Here is an 18,156-nt window from a genome sequence, read left to right as displayed (position 1 = left end):
GTCTGGCCAGCGTGTGCAGCAAGTGCGGAGGCCGAGCTCAAGACTCAGCATCCGTGGAGTGCCGACTGAGGCAACAGGGGAAGGAGACAACTTAGTGGGGGACCATTAGCCCCAACCAAGACACAAAGATCAAACTCTTTAACTGCATCTCGGAATAAATTTCAAGAATATTCATGAAAATACAGGAATACTCAGCACCCCAAAAGGTGAACATAATGATTCCATGTAGCACTACCAGGGGTGCAAACCAGCAGGAAAATCAGATCCATGTGACAAGACCAGTCATCTGGGACTGACCCAGGACTGGTATGAGGTATTAGCACAGCTAACTGCATTCCACAGGGCCTGAAAGTTACGTTGAGACATGGGAGTCACAGCAGCACCACAGACTGAATTAGCAGGACTGAAAAACTACAGTGTGTGACATGGAAAATACCCTGGACAGGCCAACGGCAGATTAGGCACGGAACAAATGTAGCAACAGAAGCTACCCAAAGTGGAACAGGAAGAAGAGAATTAGAAAACCCGGATCGTCAGTGATCTGTGGGACAGCTTTAGGCAGCCTACTGTGTGCTTAATTGGGGTCCCCCCAAAAGCAGAGAGAATACTTGGGACAAGGGTGCAGAAAAGGTGTTAGAAAAATAACGGCCAAATGTTTCCAAGTTTGACGTAAACCATAACCCACAGACGCAAGAGGCTGGATGCTCCCCAACCATAAGGACCACAAGGGGAACGCTGCTGGCAGTGAGCAGGAAGGGACAGGAACAGCCGCGAGACCGGCACAGTGTGAAGGGGCAGAGGAACAGAGGGGGCGGCACGCCGAGGGTCCCTGGGTGAAGTGTGCTGAGGTGAGGCAGGGCAGCCCGAGCTCCGTTTCTAGAAAAGGTCCACGAGCCCCGGGAGAACACACACCTCCCAACAAGTGAGCCTGGGGTCCGCAGCCATCCCGTGAATCAGGCTCGTTACTTGTGTCGTCCAAATCTGTGTCTTTACTCTGTGAAAACCTGGTGAGCCGACAGGAAGCACGAGAGGGTCAGGGTGAATGTCGCGCCTGTTCCCCATGCCTCGTGTCCATGTTTGCTTCGCACACTTCTCTCCTTTATGCCTTCTCCAGTCACAGCACTATGTGTTTGGTGGTAGTAAGCACAGTTCTCTGTCATCTACAAATGTGTTTTTACTTTTTCCTCCGTGTAGCACTTCTGGGTATGTGACTCCAGGTCGACAGCTATTTTCTGTCACGCTTTGTGGAAGTTGTTTCCTCCCTCTGTCCTTATGGCCAGAATGTCTGCTGTCTGTCTGCTCTTCCTCCGTTGGTGGTCTTTTCTCTGGCTGTCCTTAAGGTCAGAGTGTCTCCGGTGCCCCATGCTTCCGTACAGGAGGTCGAGGTGTAGATCTCCTCACCTGTGCAGCTGGCTGGACAAGAAGCCACTGGCACGTGTTTTGTGAGTCCTGGGAGACCCGGCCACTACAGTAAGTCCCTTCTCGTGGGCTTTGTGGACGCGTCTGAGGCCCACCTGCCCTCCCCACCTGCCAGCCCTCCCTCCACGTGGCCCTCACGGCTGCATCCACATTCCGACAACTTCTTCGGATTACTTTCCAGTTCAAGAACTCTCTCTTTGGCTATGTTTAATCTGGTGTTTAATTTATCCAAGTTTTAACAAGTATATTTTTTTATTTCTAAAAATCCTTTTCAGTCTTTTTACGTACCTTCCTGATCATTTAGAACATCCTCTCCTTGCTTACTTATGGTCATTCTGTTTCACATTAAAATATTTTGGTTTTTAAACATTTTTTTAACATTGATTCTTGAGAGACAGAGAGCGTGAGCAGGGGAGGGGCAAGAGACAGACACACAGAATCTGAAGCAGACTCCAGGCTCCGAGCTGTCAGCACAGAGCCCGATGTGGGGCTCGAACTCACGAGCTGTGAGATCGTGACCTGAGCTGCAGTCAGTCGCCCAACCGACTGAGCCACCCACGCGCCCCAACATTAAAATATCTTGTGCATCCTCCTTAATATCCCGTATTTCTAGTCCTTGAGGTTTCTGGGGGTCTGAATTCTCCTTTACTGTTTCTCGGCTCTCTCATGTGTGATGGTTTGTGATCTTTGGTTGTGAGCTTATCTGGACTGATCTCAAGCTCTGAAAATCTAGCTTCTTAACTTGGGCCAGTTTAGCTCAGTTTATTTTTGCCGGAGACTGGATTCATCCCGGATCCTTGCCCCCAGCTCTGTTCCTGGCTTCTGGATCAAGGCCCGGTTTCAAAGGAGCCCCTGGCCCTGGACCACCTACCTATCAGCTCACTTTTGTTCTCCAGTGTTGTGAGGATTTTCTCACTTTGTATGGATCCAGGATGCAATGAAATTACATTTTCATGAGAGCACTAATTATCTTGTGGTGAAAAGTTCACCATAAAGCCAGAAGCCCTGGGGCGCCTGGGGGGTTCAGTGGGTTAAGCGTCTGATTCTTGGTTTGGGCTCAGGTCATGATCTCACTGTTTCTGAGTTCAAGACCCATATCAGGCTCTGTACTGGTGGCATGGGGCCTGCTTGGGATTCTCTCTCTCTCTTCTTCTCTCTGCCCCTCCCTTGCTTGCTGTCTTTCTCTCTCTCTCTCTTTCAAAATAAATAAACTTAAAAAAAAAAAAAAAAGCCAGAATCCCCTCCTCTGTATCACACCCTTCGGCCTCACTCTGGCCAGGACTCAGGAGGGGCTTTGAAAAGGCCACTTGAAACCCAAGAATTTAAAGTTTACCAAGACTGATTTCAAGCTTATTGCCGGTGAAATTATTTTTTATTATTTCGTATAACTTTCTAAGAAAGTCTGAAGAATTTCCTTAAAGGCTACTTAGGTTCATAACAGTTGTCAACATTCCTAAGTAACACAAGTGAAAACATCACACCAAGTCTGTCCTGAATCTTGGAGCACGATGGGGACGTGTTTGGAAACTTATGAATGCCTTTCAAGTATGGCTTCCAGGTGGAGTGAGGCGCAGGGGTGGTCAAAGTCTTTCCGTGTAGCACAAGTCAGGGTGTGCACAGGCTCCCTTCTTTCCTTGACTCTGGACGCAGGACCCAGCACTCTGCTTGGAGGAAGCCAGGCCATCGGCTGCCACTGGTGCCTGCATAGAGTCGAGGGCTGCACTGCATCATGAACATGGCGGGAGCGCCTGCAGGCATCATGGGAGTCGGGGTGAGCACCTGCCCTGGACTCAGGGGCTTCCGTGGCAGGGCGGACACAAGTTGTGCTGACAGAGGTATCCAGGTTGACCCTGGTCTCTCCCTGAGCATCGAGCGGGCCCTCTGCTTCCTAGCTGGATGGCGATGCCCGGCCCCAAGTCACCTCTTTTATCTGTCCTGGAAGCTGGATGTCCTCTCCATTGCACACCTGCCCATCCGCAGGCTTCCTGGTGGTGGTGACAGTGGCAGGCTCCTTGCTGTAGACCTGCTGCCTCTCCGAGGGGACATCCATGTGCAGCACATTCTGGCTGCCGGAGGGCAGTGTGTGCGGGAGCCTGAGTTCCTCCAGGGCTGCCTCCCGAGCCCGGACCTCTAAGGCCATTGGTGTGTGGACAGCCCATTTGGCCAGTGTGGGCTCCTTGGCTCCTGCAGAGCAAAAGAAAGTGCCATGAGCACCTGAGGGCGGTGAGCAGAAGGCGCGCCCAGTCCTTGGCCCCGGGTGCAGAACCGGCCCTCTGCAAGGAAGGCCAAGGACAGGTTCCTGGTGCAGTCCGTCCTGACATCTTGCCAGGAGGGCAGCTGCTTCTGCACAGGACATCTGTGTCTGCACACACAGCCCTGCTCAGCGGGTCAGCGGGAACCCTCCTCCACCTATCCCCCATGCTGGGATCCCCGTACTGGGCATCTCCTCGGACCCAGCAGCAATGCTCATGGCTCCTGGTGCAGCGGGCAGGCATTTCCCCACCCACACCCGGGATGACTGGCGGTGCCGACGGCCTTGTCCACCAGTTGTGGGTGCAGCACTGGCCCTAGCCCACCAGCCACGTGCACGTCCCAGGCCCACCTGTGCCAGTCCTCAGTGATGTCAGACTCACACCTGCTCATGTGACAGGGACCTCACCCCACCACATGTGGTTTTCAGTCACATTTCCCGGAGGATGGCAGCAGGTACGCACTTGATGGTGGGTCTTCTGGGTTCCCTGTTCCCTGAAGTGCCTAGTCATCATGTGTCTACGTTTTTCCTGCTGCTGTCATAGTACTTTGTGTCCTGGACACCAATTTTTGTCAGCTATGTGTTACAAATATTTTCCCAATTTTTGACAGCCTCCCTTTGTATCTGGGTGTGATCTAATTTCTGTGTATCTTCCTTTAGGGACAGTGCCTTTAAGAAAATCTTGCTTAAGGACCCTCAGTCACCATGAGGACATAAGGACAGTACCAGGAGTGCCCGGGGGGGCTCAGTCTGTGAAGCATCGGACTCTGGGTCTCCGTTCAGGTCAAAATCTCACGGTTTCCTGGGATCGAGCCCCGCATCGGGCTCTGTGCTGACAGTGCTAAGCCTGCTTGGGATTCTCTCTCTCTCCCTGGCTCTCTACCCCTCCCCTACTCTCCGTCTCTCCCAAAATAAATAAATAAATTTAAAAAAAGAAGATAGTACCAAATATTATCTTCCAGTTTGTATAGTTGTCCCTTCACGCATTATGTCTTTAGTCCACGTGGAATTAATTTGTGTAAACGGTACAAGGTGGGGTCTGGTTTCATTAGTGTTATTCCCACACGGCACCAAATGTTTCCGCGTTTATGAAACAATCTACCCACCCCTGCTCGTCGGTCGCCCCACACCAGAAACAGTGTCCCTGTGCCCACTGACGTGCTCGCGGCCCCTGCAAGCCACCACACCAGGCCCTGCGCTTATTTCTGCACAGACACCACTCTGTCTTTGATTCACGAGCTTCGTGGAAGCAGCCCAGCCAGACATCCTAAATTGCTCCTTTTCTGCCTCTTGGCATTCTTGATCCTTTGCAGTTCCACACACATCTCAGACGCAGGGTTTCGAGCTGGCATCCTGCACTGGCCTCTCTGGGAGGCCTGGCACGCACTCCGTGAGCTGTGTCTGTCCGCACTCATCAGGCTCCTTAAAACGTCTCTCTGCAAGTTTTATCATTTTCTCCATGAGTCCGGCGTGTCTTTTGTTAGGTCTGTTCCTAGGGACATCGCTTTCTAAAAATGCTACGAAAATGGTCTATTTTTCACTCCCTAACATTCCTTACTTCTGTGTGAAGTGCCTGTTTCACTTTCGCCTTCAAACGTGCTTCAGCCAGGAGGGCAGCCCTGGGCTGATGGCCCCCTGTACTGCAGGCAGGACTCCACTCTGCTGTAGCTTCCGTTACAATGAGTGTAGCTAGTCGATATTCCCTGGAAGGACTCCCCTTTTTTATCGCCAAATATTTAAAAACACGCATTTTATTTGTCTCTGGAGTGTGCCAGCTTGCTCACGACATATCTACAGTCTCATTTGCCGTTCCTGGACTCACTGGACCCGAGTGTGTGCGGGTTTGCAGTGCAGGGCCCTCAGCCCCACTGCCTCGCACAATGCCCCCCAGCAGCCCTCCTTGTGGGGGACTCCGCTCACACCACAGACCCAAGCCCCACCTCCGGTCACGCTCTCCACCTGTCGTCCCTTCTTTGAGTGTCAGGTAGCTTCTCCAGTTCCAGCTTCGAGCTCACGAACTCCAACTGTGACCCGTGTGCTACAAAACCCTCAGTCAGCTGCCCCACGTCAGTGGTATTTTCTGCAGCTCTAAGTTTTATTTGGTTTCTCTTCAAATACACATGCAATTTAAACAAGTTTTCTGTTCTCTTCAGATGTTTTTCCCTTTGCCTGTCGTTTCCCCAAACAACAACCACAGTTACTTTGCATTTGGTCCTTGAGCCCAGCTCCCAACATGTGTCTTTTTCAGTGGTGGCCTTGGCCTCCATGAGGGCGTGGCCATGTGGGATGAGAGCGGCTGGTATCTTCCCAGCTCCTGCGAGGGGAGCGCCTCTCGGCACCTGCAAACGGCTGGTCCACAATCACTTGGTGTTAATCCTCAGCTTGAGGAGTTTGGGGATTTTCTCAGCTCCTTTCGGCTCCAAGGTTCATTCTTGTGTCCTGTGGGAGCGGAGCACGGGGTTCCTCCGGGCTCACCACTACAATGCCATTTGAGTAGCCATTTGAGTCCCGATTTTACAGGATGACTTATTGGCCTTCCATTCTGGCTGTGCCCTGAGCTTGGGCCTGTCTCTCCCTTATGTGAGGCCGTGAGAACCCGGCTCACCAGGGAGGCAGGGGCCCTTGGGACATAGGCTGCAGGTGCCCACGGGGCTCTCTGTGGGTTTTTTCTTTGCCTCCGTCCCTGGCTGAGGACGCCTTGTTCTTACCTGTCCACAAGCACCACACCCACATGGACAGTGTGCACATGCATGTGCTCGTGGTGTCAGTCCACTCAGGAGCCAACCTGCCATGTACCCAGACCTGAGGCTCAGGCTTCCTGTCACTTATGCCACTTGCTTGTATTTTATGTTTCTTAAAATCCAGCTTTGGCCCCTTCTGGAATCACGCAGAAATCAAACTCACCCTCTCAGCCTCCACCTCTTTTCTAGAAACAGGAGCCACTGACTCCTGCGGCCACAGGTGTGTTGAAAGGTCAGCCTCCACCTCTTTTCTAGAAACAGGAGCACTGGAGAATTGCACTGTGAGCTCTGAAGTGGTGGTGGCAGTAGGAGGTGTCATCGTGGCCAAGGGTAGGTAGTTGTTTAAAAGCTGAGTGGTGAACATTTCCTTAGATGAGGTGGGGCCGTCTCAGAAGGACTCTGGAAGGGTCAGGCGAGTGAACAACGAAATCACCGTGCATTTCGGCAGACAGCGTGCGGGTGGTGGAGTCTGAGCCTCTAACAGAGCACATCAGGCCTTTGGTTCCAGTCACTAGTCAAACTCTCCGTGGCCCTCGCTCTGGTGCCATCATTAGGCTGGCCACCCCTGCACGTCAGGGTCCATGGCTCACACCGGCAGCCACAGCAACGCCATCCAGGGCCAGCTCCTACCTTGCAGGCACTCTGCCAGCGGGGCGTTCAGCCCCACGTCTTGCACCTGCTGCTTTGTAGCACACAGAGCAGGTGGTGGGGCTAGCGTGGGGACGCCAGGCACCATTGGCAGACACTACGTGAGCCCAAGCTTGTCCTCCTTGCCACTGACACAACAAGCGTCCTAGCCTTTGACTCCCCACCGGTGATTTCTCCCTCTCCTTGTTTTTCTGGAGAAAACATTTTCCTCTTTAGGGAATCAAACTTGGGTGGATGTCAACTCCCACACTGTGTGATGTCTTACCTGAAGCTGGGCCTTTGCCCTCAGCACTGTCTCCTTCCACAGGCAAACTCATTTCCTGTTGGTCCTTTGAGACCTGCAGAGAAATAACAGGAAATACGTGACATGGCATCTCTCGCACTGCCAAAGGGGACAGAATGTAGCAGCAAGAGCACAATTTGGAGATGGAGCCACGACGGGCTCTGGAACACTGGCAGCCATCTCGCCTCTTGAGTTCAGAGCACTCACTTGTATGTGGGGCTGCTGATGAGGCTGCGCTGGGGGGGTGGCTTTTCCCTCTGCACGCGCATCAGGACAGAGACAAGTGGGGCTTTTCCTGATGAGCAGGAGGGTCTCCTGGGGGCCAGCAAAGCCTATTTGGACCATTGGCATGGGGGGGAAGACACAACACAGGCCGCCTCGTCTTGCTTGGCACCTTCTCTGCACAATCTGCTTGCTGGTGGTGAGTTCTGGCTACCCAGGGGCCCCAAATGTCTTCACACCATCTCTCGAAAGCAGGAGGTTTCTCCCTTGCCCTGGTGCTACTGGGCCTGCTGACGGTGACTTCAAATCCCCTGCACAGACGACAGGGGAGAGCCTGGCTCTTGCCAAATGGCCGGGGACGGTGCTCCTTCTGACTTACAGGGCTGTGTGCGGTGGGACTGGACTGTGCAGCTGTGCACAACTTTCCTTGGAAGGTTCTGCAAGTCCAGTGTCTCTAGGAGATCTCTAAACCCGTACATGCCTTTGTCCTCCTCCCAGAGCCAGCTCTTGAGAATTAGTCAAGATACAAACTGAGGCATGAATGAGGTTAAACAGGAAGGAAATGAAAGGGGAACCTCATGAACAATGGCTCCCTGAAGAAGAGGAAGCAAACGGCAGACTGCAGACTGCAGAAAAGCCAGGCGTGAGGACAATGCTGTTGAGATGGACAGGCCCCCAGGGGACCCAACGCAGAGGCAGTTGTGGGCGCTGAGGTGGGGGCAGGGCTCCGACGGGTAAGAGGTGGGGGCGCCGGCCACAGAGGGCCACGGAGTGGGCAGCAACCTGGTAGAGGCAGGACGTGTAAGAAAAACCCACAGAAGGAGGTGATGGTGCTTGGAAGCAAAGGTGATCAAGGTATTACTGAAATGATGCCCCAGGGAAGCACACTGTTTGTTTAGAATGAAAACAGAAACACAATGGAGCCGGGCAGTGGAACAGTGGAGGCCTGCCTGCGGGGTAGAGATTTGTGGGGAGGTGGTGACACGTGTTCTCAGAGTGCACATCGGCATCCTTCACCTGAGGACAAAGCCAGGGAACAGGAAGCATGAGAGATTCGTCCTCCATAGATGTGACCACTGTGCTAAAGAGAGCCTTTGGGGTCAACTATTCCAGACTCTGAAGCCAGACCAGACACGGTGCACAGCACCAGGGAAGAGATGCTGTCCAACTCTCCTGAGTGAGTGGTGTCAACAAAGCAGCGACAACCCACCCTCGGTCGTCCTGTGGCTACAGGCCAACAGCCTTCATTCCTGTGCAGGCAGTAGGGACTCTGTACTCCAAAACTTGTCTGTTGTGCCTTTTGGTTGGTCTGGTCATGTCCCGAGGGGCCGGCACAAGGGCTCGCTTGCCCTGGCCCCCTTGGCGGCAGCAGCTGTCTTTGGGAGCATCTAATGGGACACTTATTCCCCCTATTTGCGGCCAGACATTGAAGGAAAACACTGGCTGACCACAGAGATAATGAGAGAAACTTTGCAACAACAAATACATGTTTTGCAAAAGTAGCTTGGGAGAGTCACAAACTGATAGTTCAACAAGCAAAGATCTACAATCCCAAGCAGTGGGAGAATCTCATGTCCAGACTTAACCACATTATAATACTCAGAATATACAGTTCTCAACAAAAAATTATAAAACATCCAGAGAAACAGGAAAATATGGCGCATTCAAAGGAGAAAAATAATTTGACAGAATTTCCTGGAAGAAGCCCAGACATTTGAATTAGTAGTCAAGGACATTAGGTCAGTTGTCTTAAATGTGCCCAATGAGCCAAGGTGAAGAATTAAAGGAAGCCAGGAAAATACCGAATGAACAAAAAAGAAAATCAATAAAGAGATAGAATTACAAAAAAGAACCAAATTCTGCCACTGAAAAGTGTGAAACTAAAAATTGACTAGAAGAGTTCACAACAGAGCAGGAGAAGAAAGGATCGGTGAGGCTGAAGATAATTGAAATTCTCCAACCTGAGGACCAGGGAGAAAAATGGAACAAAGGAAAATGAAGAGCACCTGGCGGACCTGAGGCCCAGTAGAAGAGAGGGGGCAGAGAGAAAAAGTATCTGAAGAAACACTGCCTGCACGCTTTCCAACTCCGATGGAAGATATGGATCTACACATCCAAGAAGCTCAACAAACTCCAAGCAAGATAAACTCAGAAGGGTTCACACCAAGACACAGCACTGCCAGATTCTCAGAACCCAAAGAGAGGAGTCTGAAAGCATTGAGAGAGAAGTGGTTAATCACATACAAGGGGCCTCAGTGAGATCAACAGCTGATTTCTCATCAGAAACCATGGAGTCCAGAGGGCACCTTTCAAGTCCTGGAAGGAAAATCAATCTGCCGACCAAGAATTCTAAATCCAACAAAACCGTATTTTGGGAATAAAGAAGAAATTAAGATGTTCTTAGATAAACAAAAGCTGAGAGAACTCATGAGCAACAGACCTCCCCTACAAGAAATGCTAACGGGAGACATTTAGGCTAAAACAGAGGCTCTAGACAGTAGATGAAATAAAGTACGCTCGGAAAGATAACCACACAGGTTGAGACATAAGCCAGGATTGTCGTACTTTGGTTTGTAACTCCTCTTCTTCTCTAGGTGACTTAAAAGACCAATTCACAGAATAATTATAAATCTTTCTTAATGGGCACACAACGTGTAAAGATGTAACAATATAAAGGAAGAGGCAGGAAGATGTATAGGATCAGAGTATATATTACCAGAATTAACGTAGTATTATTCAAACTAGACTCTTATAAGTTTAAGGTATTAATTGTAATCCCCAAGGTAACCGGTAAGAAGGTAACTAAAAAGTATAAGCAAAAGGAAAGAAGATGGGAATCACAATGGCACAGTATGCAAATTCAACTAAATACAGAAAGGCAGTAGTGGAGGAAGTATGGAATAAAAAGTATACGAGACATACAAAAAATAAATCAGTGGGGGAAAGAAGGTCCATTTGATGTTTAGCGAAAGCAGCTGGAACAACAGAAACCCACCTGGAACGGATGAAGCTGGATCCCTACCTCACACTAAACACACCAATGACCCACAGAGTGAGGACTCAACTCTCAAAATCAAATGTTGAAAATTAGTAGTGGAAAGTATAGATGACTGTCTTTTAGAAGATTGGGTTCAAGATTAAACGAGACCAAAAAGCATTATCATAAAATATGCACAAGTGTGAGTGTGACTCTGATTCCTCAAATGTTGAGTTCAGCTAAGCATCGAGTCGAGTTGCTGTGACACTCTATCTGTAATTCACCCAACTAATGAGGCATTTGTATCAAGCATATATAAAGAACACAAATAAATCTATAAGAAAACCAGAAACAGGCCAGGAGGAAAATGGGCCAACGACAAGAGCAAGCACTTCCCACAGAAGGAAATTCACATGGCTAATGCACATTCAGCACCATCGGTGGTGAGGGGAAGGCTGGGAGGGATCGTGAGCCGCCAGCCGCACCACTAGGTGCCCCGGGTGTTGGGGACGACACGGACCTACGGGGCACCGAATATGCATATGCTTCTGCGGGAGTGCAGACCGAGCACCCCTGTAGAAGAGCCTGGCCTTGTAGAAGAGATGGCCTACTGCTCATCACAGAGACCCGCACGGGGGCACACGTCCTGCTGGCCCACAGCAGAGGGGAGTTACAAGAAGCAGTCGCAGAAGGAAGGCAAATGAGCTCAGCCACCCAGGACAGGGAACCACCGTTTTGACCGAGAGGTGATTCCCCCAAATTCCAAACATCACATACACACTATGTCCTTTCTGTGAAATAAAGAGTAACCGATGTGTTGTGAGCATCTATTTTTTAGGAATACGTATGATGTGAAACACTGAAGTGAAAGGAAAAGATGAGAACAAAGAGCGTGGCCAAGCCACGTACACAGAAGCAGACCACACGTGGCTGGGCCACACAGAAGCTGACCACATCAGGACCCTGCCTTTTTCTGGGGGGGGGGGGGGTGCGGTGATGCTTCATCTGTTACCAAAAATAAATAAAATACTGAGTAAACTTAGGAAGCAGGTAATGCAGAGATCAGTGATGAGTCTGTGTCCTCAGATGAGGATTATAATTAATGGGCAGCAAGGTCCAAAGCAGGTGTGATGGGGGATGGGGGTTACCATTTACTGAGCACCAGTCCCAGCTGGACACCGGCAGCAGGACTCGGGACCCCACACAGAGTCCATGCATATCTTGCAAGCGTGGAGACCCAGGCACTCCAGGAGGTTAAAGAACTTACTCTGGGCTGTGGAACCAGTCACGCCTGCACACCAGAGTGGACTCCAAGTCCAAGTGTGTCTTATGGCACCCATTTCTCTCTAATGACTCTGCTAAGAGCTACGGGCCTTGGGGTCGCCCGCAGAGGGGTGGGCCTGGCGTGAAGTGGGGGCACACAGGGTGTCAGGATTAAACGCGGGTTCCAGAATGAGCAGAGAGGAAGCCGCAGCCCAGGGAAGGGCGTGAGTTCAGTGAATGTGCATGGGCGGCTGAGCACCAGGGTCTGAGGGGCCCTCTCAAGTGCAGTCAAGCTCGAAGCCGAGGCTTCCAGCACATTGTCTGGAGCCTCGTGCTGTTACAGAAGCAACTCAGGCCCCACTGGCTGGGTGGCCTCGTGAGCCACTCTGGAAGGGAGCACACAGAAGGATGGACGGTGGGACCCGGGTCCTCCACAGCCCTGCCTTGCTGGGTTCTACACTCACTTGCTGGTGAGGCTGCCACCATACTGTGTCTACCCGTGTCTCCTGCCTGGCCACACAGGCCACCCCACATGCCCTGTCCTGGGGCCATGAGCGTATCATCTGCAGGCTTCCTCACTCAACACGCTCTGTGTTGACCGTCAGTTATACACACCCCTTCTCTATCCCAACATTTATCCCCAACATTTATTATGAAAAACTCCAAACACACAGAAAGTTGAAGGGATTACACAGAACACCCTGAAAACACCCACTGCTGAGAGTCTATCACAGCCGGCATTCTGCTCTGTGTCACCTACCACGTGGCCATCACCAGCATGTGGCACCAGAGCACACATACGAGGCTTGTTTTAGGGACACCTGTCTGGGGACTCTGCTTCTCACACACACGGGCCCCTGTCAGGAGCGTGATCTGCTCTCGCTTCTCCTCCTACTCCACACACACCGTCGGTGCTCTTTGTGTAGTGGCCCAGGCACCCAGTAAATGCAGAACACCAGTGCGACCAGCATCCAGGTATGGTGCTGAGCCCAGCTTACGAGGGAGCCCCAAGCCCTACATCTGAGCACAGGCTCACCTTCAGCGGCAGGTGGTCCTCTGTGCCGGCAGCCAAGGTGGGGTGTAGGGTGAAGTCACTGGATGGCGACGAGGACACCTTGCTCCCAGGTAGGCTAGGGCAGAGCAGGGAAGGAGGAACACATTACAGAGCAGGCCCTCGCTGGGCGGGCTAGCACGTGGGGACCCTGCAGGCTCCACGGTGTCCGTGGACGTCTCCCCGCTGGGGCCCCCTCTTATCTGCAGGCTCGGGAGCAGGCAGCGCCTGGAGGCTGAGTGCCAGAGGGGGTCTCGCGCCATAAACATGCAGAAGGTTCATGCGAGAAGGACACTGCAGGCTTCCACCACCAGCGGAAAATTAAAACAAGCCACCCGGTGGATTTCTGCTGACAGAAATGCCTTTAAAACCAGACAGAAGCAGCTTCACCTGCATGATGGACCCTCCCCCTTATTCATATATTCACTGTTTGGCTGATTTGTACCTAACCAGCAGACCATACACCCTAGACAGATAAACAGCCGGACAGAAGTACTCCCAATAAGTTTGTCTGCCAGCGACCGCCAGGAACACAGGCTGCATTAAGTCCTACAAGGTTTCCCCGTGATCGACGTCCCAGGGAGGCCCTGGGTGGGTGGGCCTCGAGGACTAAGACTCGGGTGAGGCCTCAGGAGCAGGCCACGGAAGGTGTCTAAAGTGCTAGCTGCTCAACTGGGTCCAAACTCTTTGGTTACCAAAGAAACATTTTCTGCAACAATCCCTGCAGGCCAGAGTGGGAGGTGTGTGTGTGTGTGTGTGTGTGTGGTGGGTGACATTCAAGTAAATAACTTGCCCTTTTTAATTTTACTTCAAATGCATTAAAGGGCACTTGGTACAAAGTTACTGAGGTTGTGAAGTCAGGATACAATATTCAGACACTTACAACTGCGAAATATGCCCCAGAACCATCCTTCCAGGAACAGAGGGAACCTGTGCTCACCGTGTGCTCAGGGAAATATAGGGGAGACAGCACGGACCTCGCTGACACGGGCGCTGTGAAGCCTCCTGTTACTCATACTCCAGGAGAAGATGACGTCTTGTCAAGGGGACGGTAGTCACCGTGTTTCGCTACACCTGATTTACGCTCTAAAATGTGTGCTTGCAGCTGGGCCACGATGTGAAAGGGGCCACTCTCTGTCTTTGTGGCACAGGAGAGGCAGAGGCCGTGTGCTCCCCAGGGGCCTGCGAGGTGCGGTCACCCACCTGGCACACGGCGAGCCCTGCCACTGCTGCACACGGTCATGGACCGCGGTGTCCTCTGCAAGCGGCACATGCTCACAGACAGAAAGTAGACGGGCATCGCTCACACCTGTGCACTAGCTCACATGTTACTTGTGAAGAACCTAGAGGGGTCTCATCACAAGCTCCAGTGAGCGGAGTATGGCGAGCCCTTCGGGGGGCAGTCCGCATCTGTGACGTCAAGGGAAACTGGTTTGTCTTCGATCACGTCATCACAGTACCCCAAGGTTTCCCACAAAAGACTGTGTTCCTCAGGAATCATGGTGAAGGCTTTGAGACACGGGAAGCACCTGCAGGAGGCTCAGAGACTCACCTGAGGGCAGATAAAGTCAGGCTGCTGTCTATTTCCTGTGAGGGAAGAAATGATTGTTCACAACAGGAAACAAGATGGAATGGTCAATGTCGAGCTTATTGTTAAACAAAACCCACATTCTTTATTACCCGATTTGGAGCAAATATCCTCAGGGTCCCGGGGTCAGGGAAGGGGTCTGTGAGGGAGCGCACTCCACAGCCAGTGCCCACACTGACCAAGGGGCCCGCTCAGGACCGGTATGTGTCCCACGCGGCCACCAGTGGGCCCTGACCTCTGTGGCAGGTCTCCATGCGGGCAGCTGCCAAGACTGAGGCGCACAGAAGAGGGGCCGCCTGAGGACTCGGGAGGGCTGAGGGGAGACACCCCAGGAGAGTCTGACCTTGACAGCACCTGGGTCTCAGGGCAGTCAATACCTAAGTACGGTATTTTTTTTTTTTTTTTAGTTTTTTTATTTTTTAAAATATACATCCAAATTAGCATATAGTGCAACAATGATTTCAGGAGTAGATTCCTTAGTGCCCCTTACCCATTTAGCCCATCCCCCTCCCACAACCCCTTCCGTAACCCTCTGTTTGTTCTCCATATTTAGGAGTCTCTTCTGTTTTGTCCCCCTCCCTGTTTTTATATTATTTTTGCTTCCCTTCCTTTGTGTTCATCTGTTTTGTGTCTTAAAGTCCTCATATGAGTGAGGTCCTATGATTTTTGTCTTTCTCTGACTATTTCACTTAGCATAATACCCTCCAGTTCCATCCACGTAGTTGCAAATGGCAAGATTTCATTCTTTTTTTTTTTTTTTTAATTTTTTTTTTTCTCAACGTTTTTATTTATTTTTGGGACAGAGAGAGACAGAGCATGAACGGGGGAGGGGCAGAGAGAGAGGGAGACACAGAATCGGAAGCAGGCTCCAGGCTCTGAGCCATCAGCCCAGAGCCTGACGCGGGGCTCGAACTCACGGACCGCGAGATCGTGACCTGGCTGAAGTCGGATGCTTAACCAACTGCGCCACCCAGGCGCCCCAAGATTTCATTCTTTTTGATTGCCAAGTAATACTCCATTGTATATACCACATTTTCTTTATCCATTCATCCATTGATGGACATTTGGGCTCTTTCCATACTTTGGCTATGGTTGATAGTGCTGCTATAAACATTGGGGTGGATGTGTCCCTTTGAAGCAGCACACCTGTATCCCTTGGATACATACCTAGTAGTGCAATTGCTGGGTCATAGGGTAGTTCTATTTTTAGCTTTTTGAGGAACCTCCATACTATTTTCCCAAGTGGCTGCACCAGCTTGCATTCCCAGTACGGTGTTATTTTTATTTCACAATGGATATCTGGTTGTTCCAGGACCATTTGTTGAAATTTTCACTTCTCCCCAAAGGATTGCCTTGGCCATATGTGAAGGCTTACTTCTAGAATTTTTATTCTATTCCATTTCTATTCCATTGACTACACTAACCTGATTACTATAACTTTTTAGTAAATTTTGAAGTCATATTGTATAATTCTTCCAATTTTGTTCTCTTTTCAAAATTGTTCTGGCTACTCTAGGTACTCTGAATTTCCATGTACATTTTATGATCAGCTTGTTGGTTAAAACAACAACAACAACACACAAAAAAACAGAACCTCCTAGGAATTCAATAGGGATTGTACTATGTCCATAGATCAGTTTTGGGGGAAATGCTATCTTAACAATATTGAGTGTTCATATCCATGAACGTTGTATATCTTTCCATTATTTTAAATGTCTTCAGTTTCTCTCAGCAATGACTTATAACTTTCAACGTTTTTTATTTTTATTTTTGGGACAGAGAGAGACAGAGCATGAACGGGGGAGGGGCAGAGAGAGAGGGAGACACAGAATCGGAAACAGGCTCCAGGCTCCGAGCCATCAGCCCAGAGCCCGACGCGGGGCTCGAACTCACGGACCGCGAGATCGTGACCTGGCTGAAGTCGGACGCTTAACCGACTGCGCCACCCAGGCGCCCCTTCAATGTACAGACTTTACTACAGTTTTGTTAAATTCATTATTGTTAATGCTATTGTTAATAAAATAACTAATATTATTTTCAGTGGCATTTTTGCCAAATACAGAAATATGATTGGACTTGCTATTTTTTTTAACAATACAAAGTCAAAATATTTATTTTTTAACAACTGTTTCCATTCCAGATAATGGCAAATTACATAAAACATTTCTAGGTCAGCCAAGGCAATGGAGAAATTTTTACTTTGACCACGTGGTGGCAATTTGCTGTGGAGCTAGCTGGAGGCACACAGAGGTTCCTGACGCCAGGTAGGGACTGTATTTGATTTCAGGTGTGCTCTGGATAACACTGAAGATAAATGTCCCAGAGCTTACTGGAGAGCACTTTACCTGCCTCTTGCAAAGCTATTTCATCACTAGGAGTTTTGTTTGTATTTTAGAATCATGTTGTCTGTGATCAACACAGTTTCACTTTCTATTCTTTATTCCTTTTTCTTGTCTTATTGCACCAGCTGGAACTTCAGTACATCCTTGCCTTGATCCCGGTTTTAAGAGGGATGTACTCAGTCTTTCACCAGGAAGTATGTCAGTTGTATTTAATAGGTGTATTGCATAGGTCAGAATGAAGATCTTTTCATTTCATTCCTAATTTGTTGAGAATATTTTTTTGTCACACGTAAGAGTTTCTTATTGGCAACTCCCTCTCTGAATTGACATCGCCATATTATTGTCATTTATTGTTGGTATTTTGTATAATGTCAAATAATTTTCACATAGCCATGGTACTTAATCCTGTATGCTGCTAGATTTGGTTTGCTAACACTTAATCAATGGTGTCTGTCTGTGTTTTCTTGAAGGATTTTGCCTCGTGATATTCTTTTGGGATGACATTGTCTGGCTTTGGTATCAGGTTGGAACTGGCCTCACAGAACAGGTCTCCCTTCCTCTACATTCTGAGAGGGTTTGTGTCATTATTTTTTAAAAATTCGGTAGAATTCGACAGTGTTGGTAATTTGTGTAAATTGGCTGGAAAGGTAACTACCTTTCTTAAGTGAGAAATGCATTTTTCAACACTGGAAGATTTAGAACGAATATACAAATGTTTGAAAGCTCCAGACCCCATGCTATTACTACTGTGGCACTAGAATGCCATATGACCATATCTGGCATATACAGTTTTGGAAACAGAAGAAAATGTATCCTCAGGGGTGTGGGGTGGGGAGGGTTTAAGCCGGTGGGATCCTAAAGCTCCACGCACACCAAGAGGCGAGCCCAGCCATCAAAGTGGGATGATGATCTATCTCAGATAATCCACAGAGGGATTAAACGTGATGATGGATGACAAGTGTCCAGCAGAGTGACAATGAACAGTCACAGCTTCCTTGGATTCCTGAGACAGGATGGGAATAAGGTGGCCCTGAGACTGCTCTACTACACATTCTAGAGGCGAGCTCCAGAGCCACACACCAGAGAGAGGGCTTCCACATGTTCACCTGGACACACATTATAACCAGCGGGGGTACATGGCCCTCACGGTCATACATGGTCAACACCCCACATCTTTGCTTCTTGAGATGTGTCCTTCATGTCACTCAGAAGCCGTGTGGCCACCACCACCCAAGAAGGGATGGCAGGGATGGGGCGCCAATAGATGCTATCACTGCCACAGCCACCACTGTGACCCCTGGAATGGAGCATCAGCCTGGTCTCCATGCATGTAAAGTGTGTACTTGTTGGAAGGCTTGATGGGAGCGAGTG

At 50.0% G+C, this 18,156-nt stretch overlaps 1 protein-coding gene across 1 annotated transcript; it reads right to left on the bottom strand.

Moving 5' to 3' along the window:
- Positions 1-3,176: 3,176 nt before the first annotated feature.
- Positions 3,177-18,111, bottom strand: LOC147583406 (uncharacterized). Its single transcript, XM_086682286.1, has 5 exons — positions 17,941-18,111; positions 14,408-14,442; positions 12,841-12,934; positions 7,325-7,397; positions 3,177-3,603 (listed from the first exon to the last, which is right to left on the bottom strand). The coding sequence occupies exons 1-5, from the start codon at positions 18,109-18,111 to the stop codon at positions 3,308-3,310; spliced, it is 669 nt and encodes a 222-aa protein (XP_086538412.1). The 3' UTR covers positions 3,177-3,307.
- Between the last annotated feature and the right edge of the window lie 45 nt (positions 18,112-18,156).

The sequence above is a fragment of the Puma concolor genome, chromosome A2, assembly GCF_028749965.1.
Source record: "Puma concolor isolate L17-30 chromosome A2, mPumCon1.1.hap2, whole genome shotgun sequence".
Classification (NCBI taxonomy): domain Eukaryota; kingdom Metazoa; phylum Chordata; class Mammalia; order Carnivora; family Felidae; genus Puma; species Puma concolor.
The sequence above is the reverse complement of the archived record's forward strand: the minus strand, read 5'-3'. Positions and strand labels throughout refer to the sequence as shown.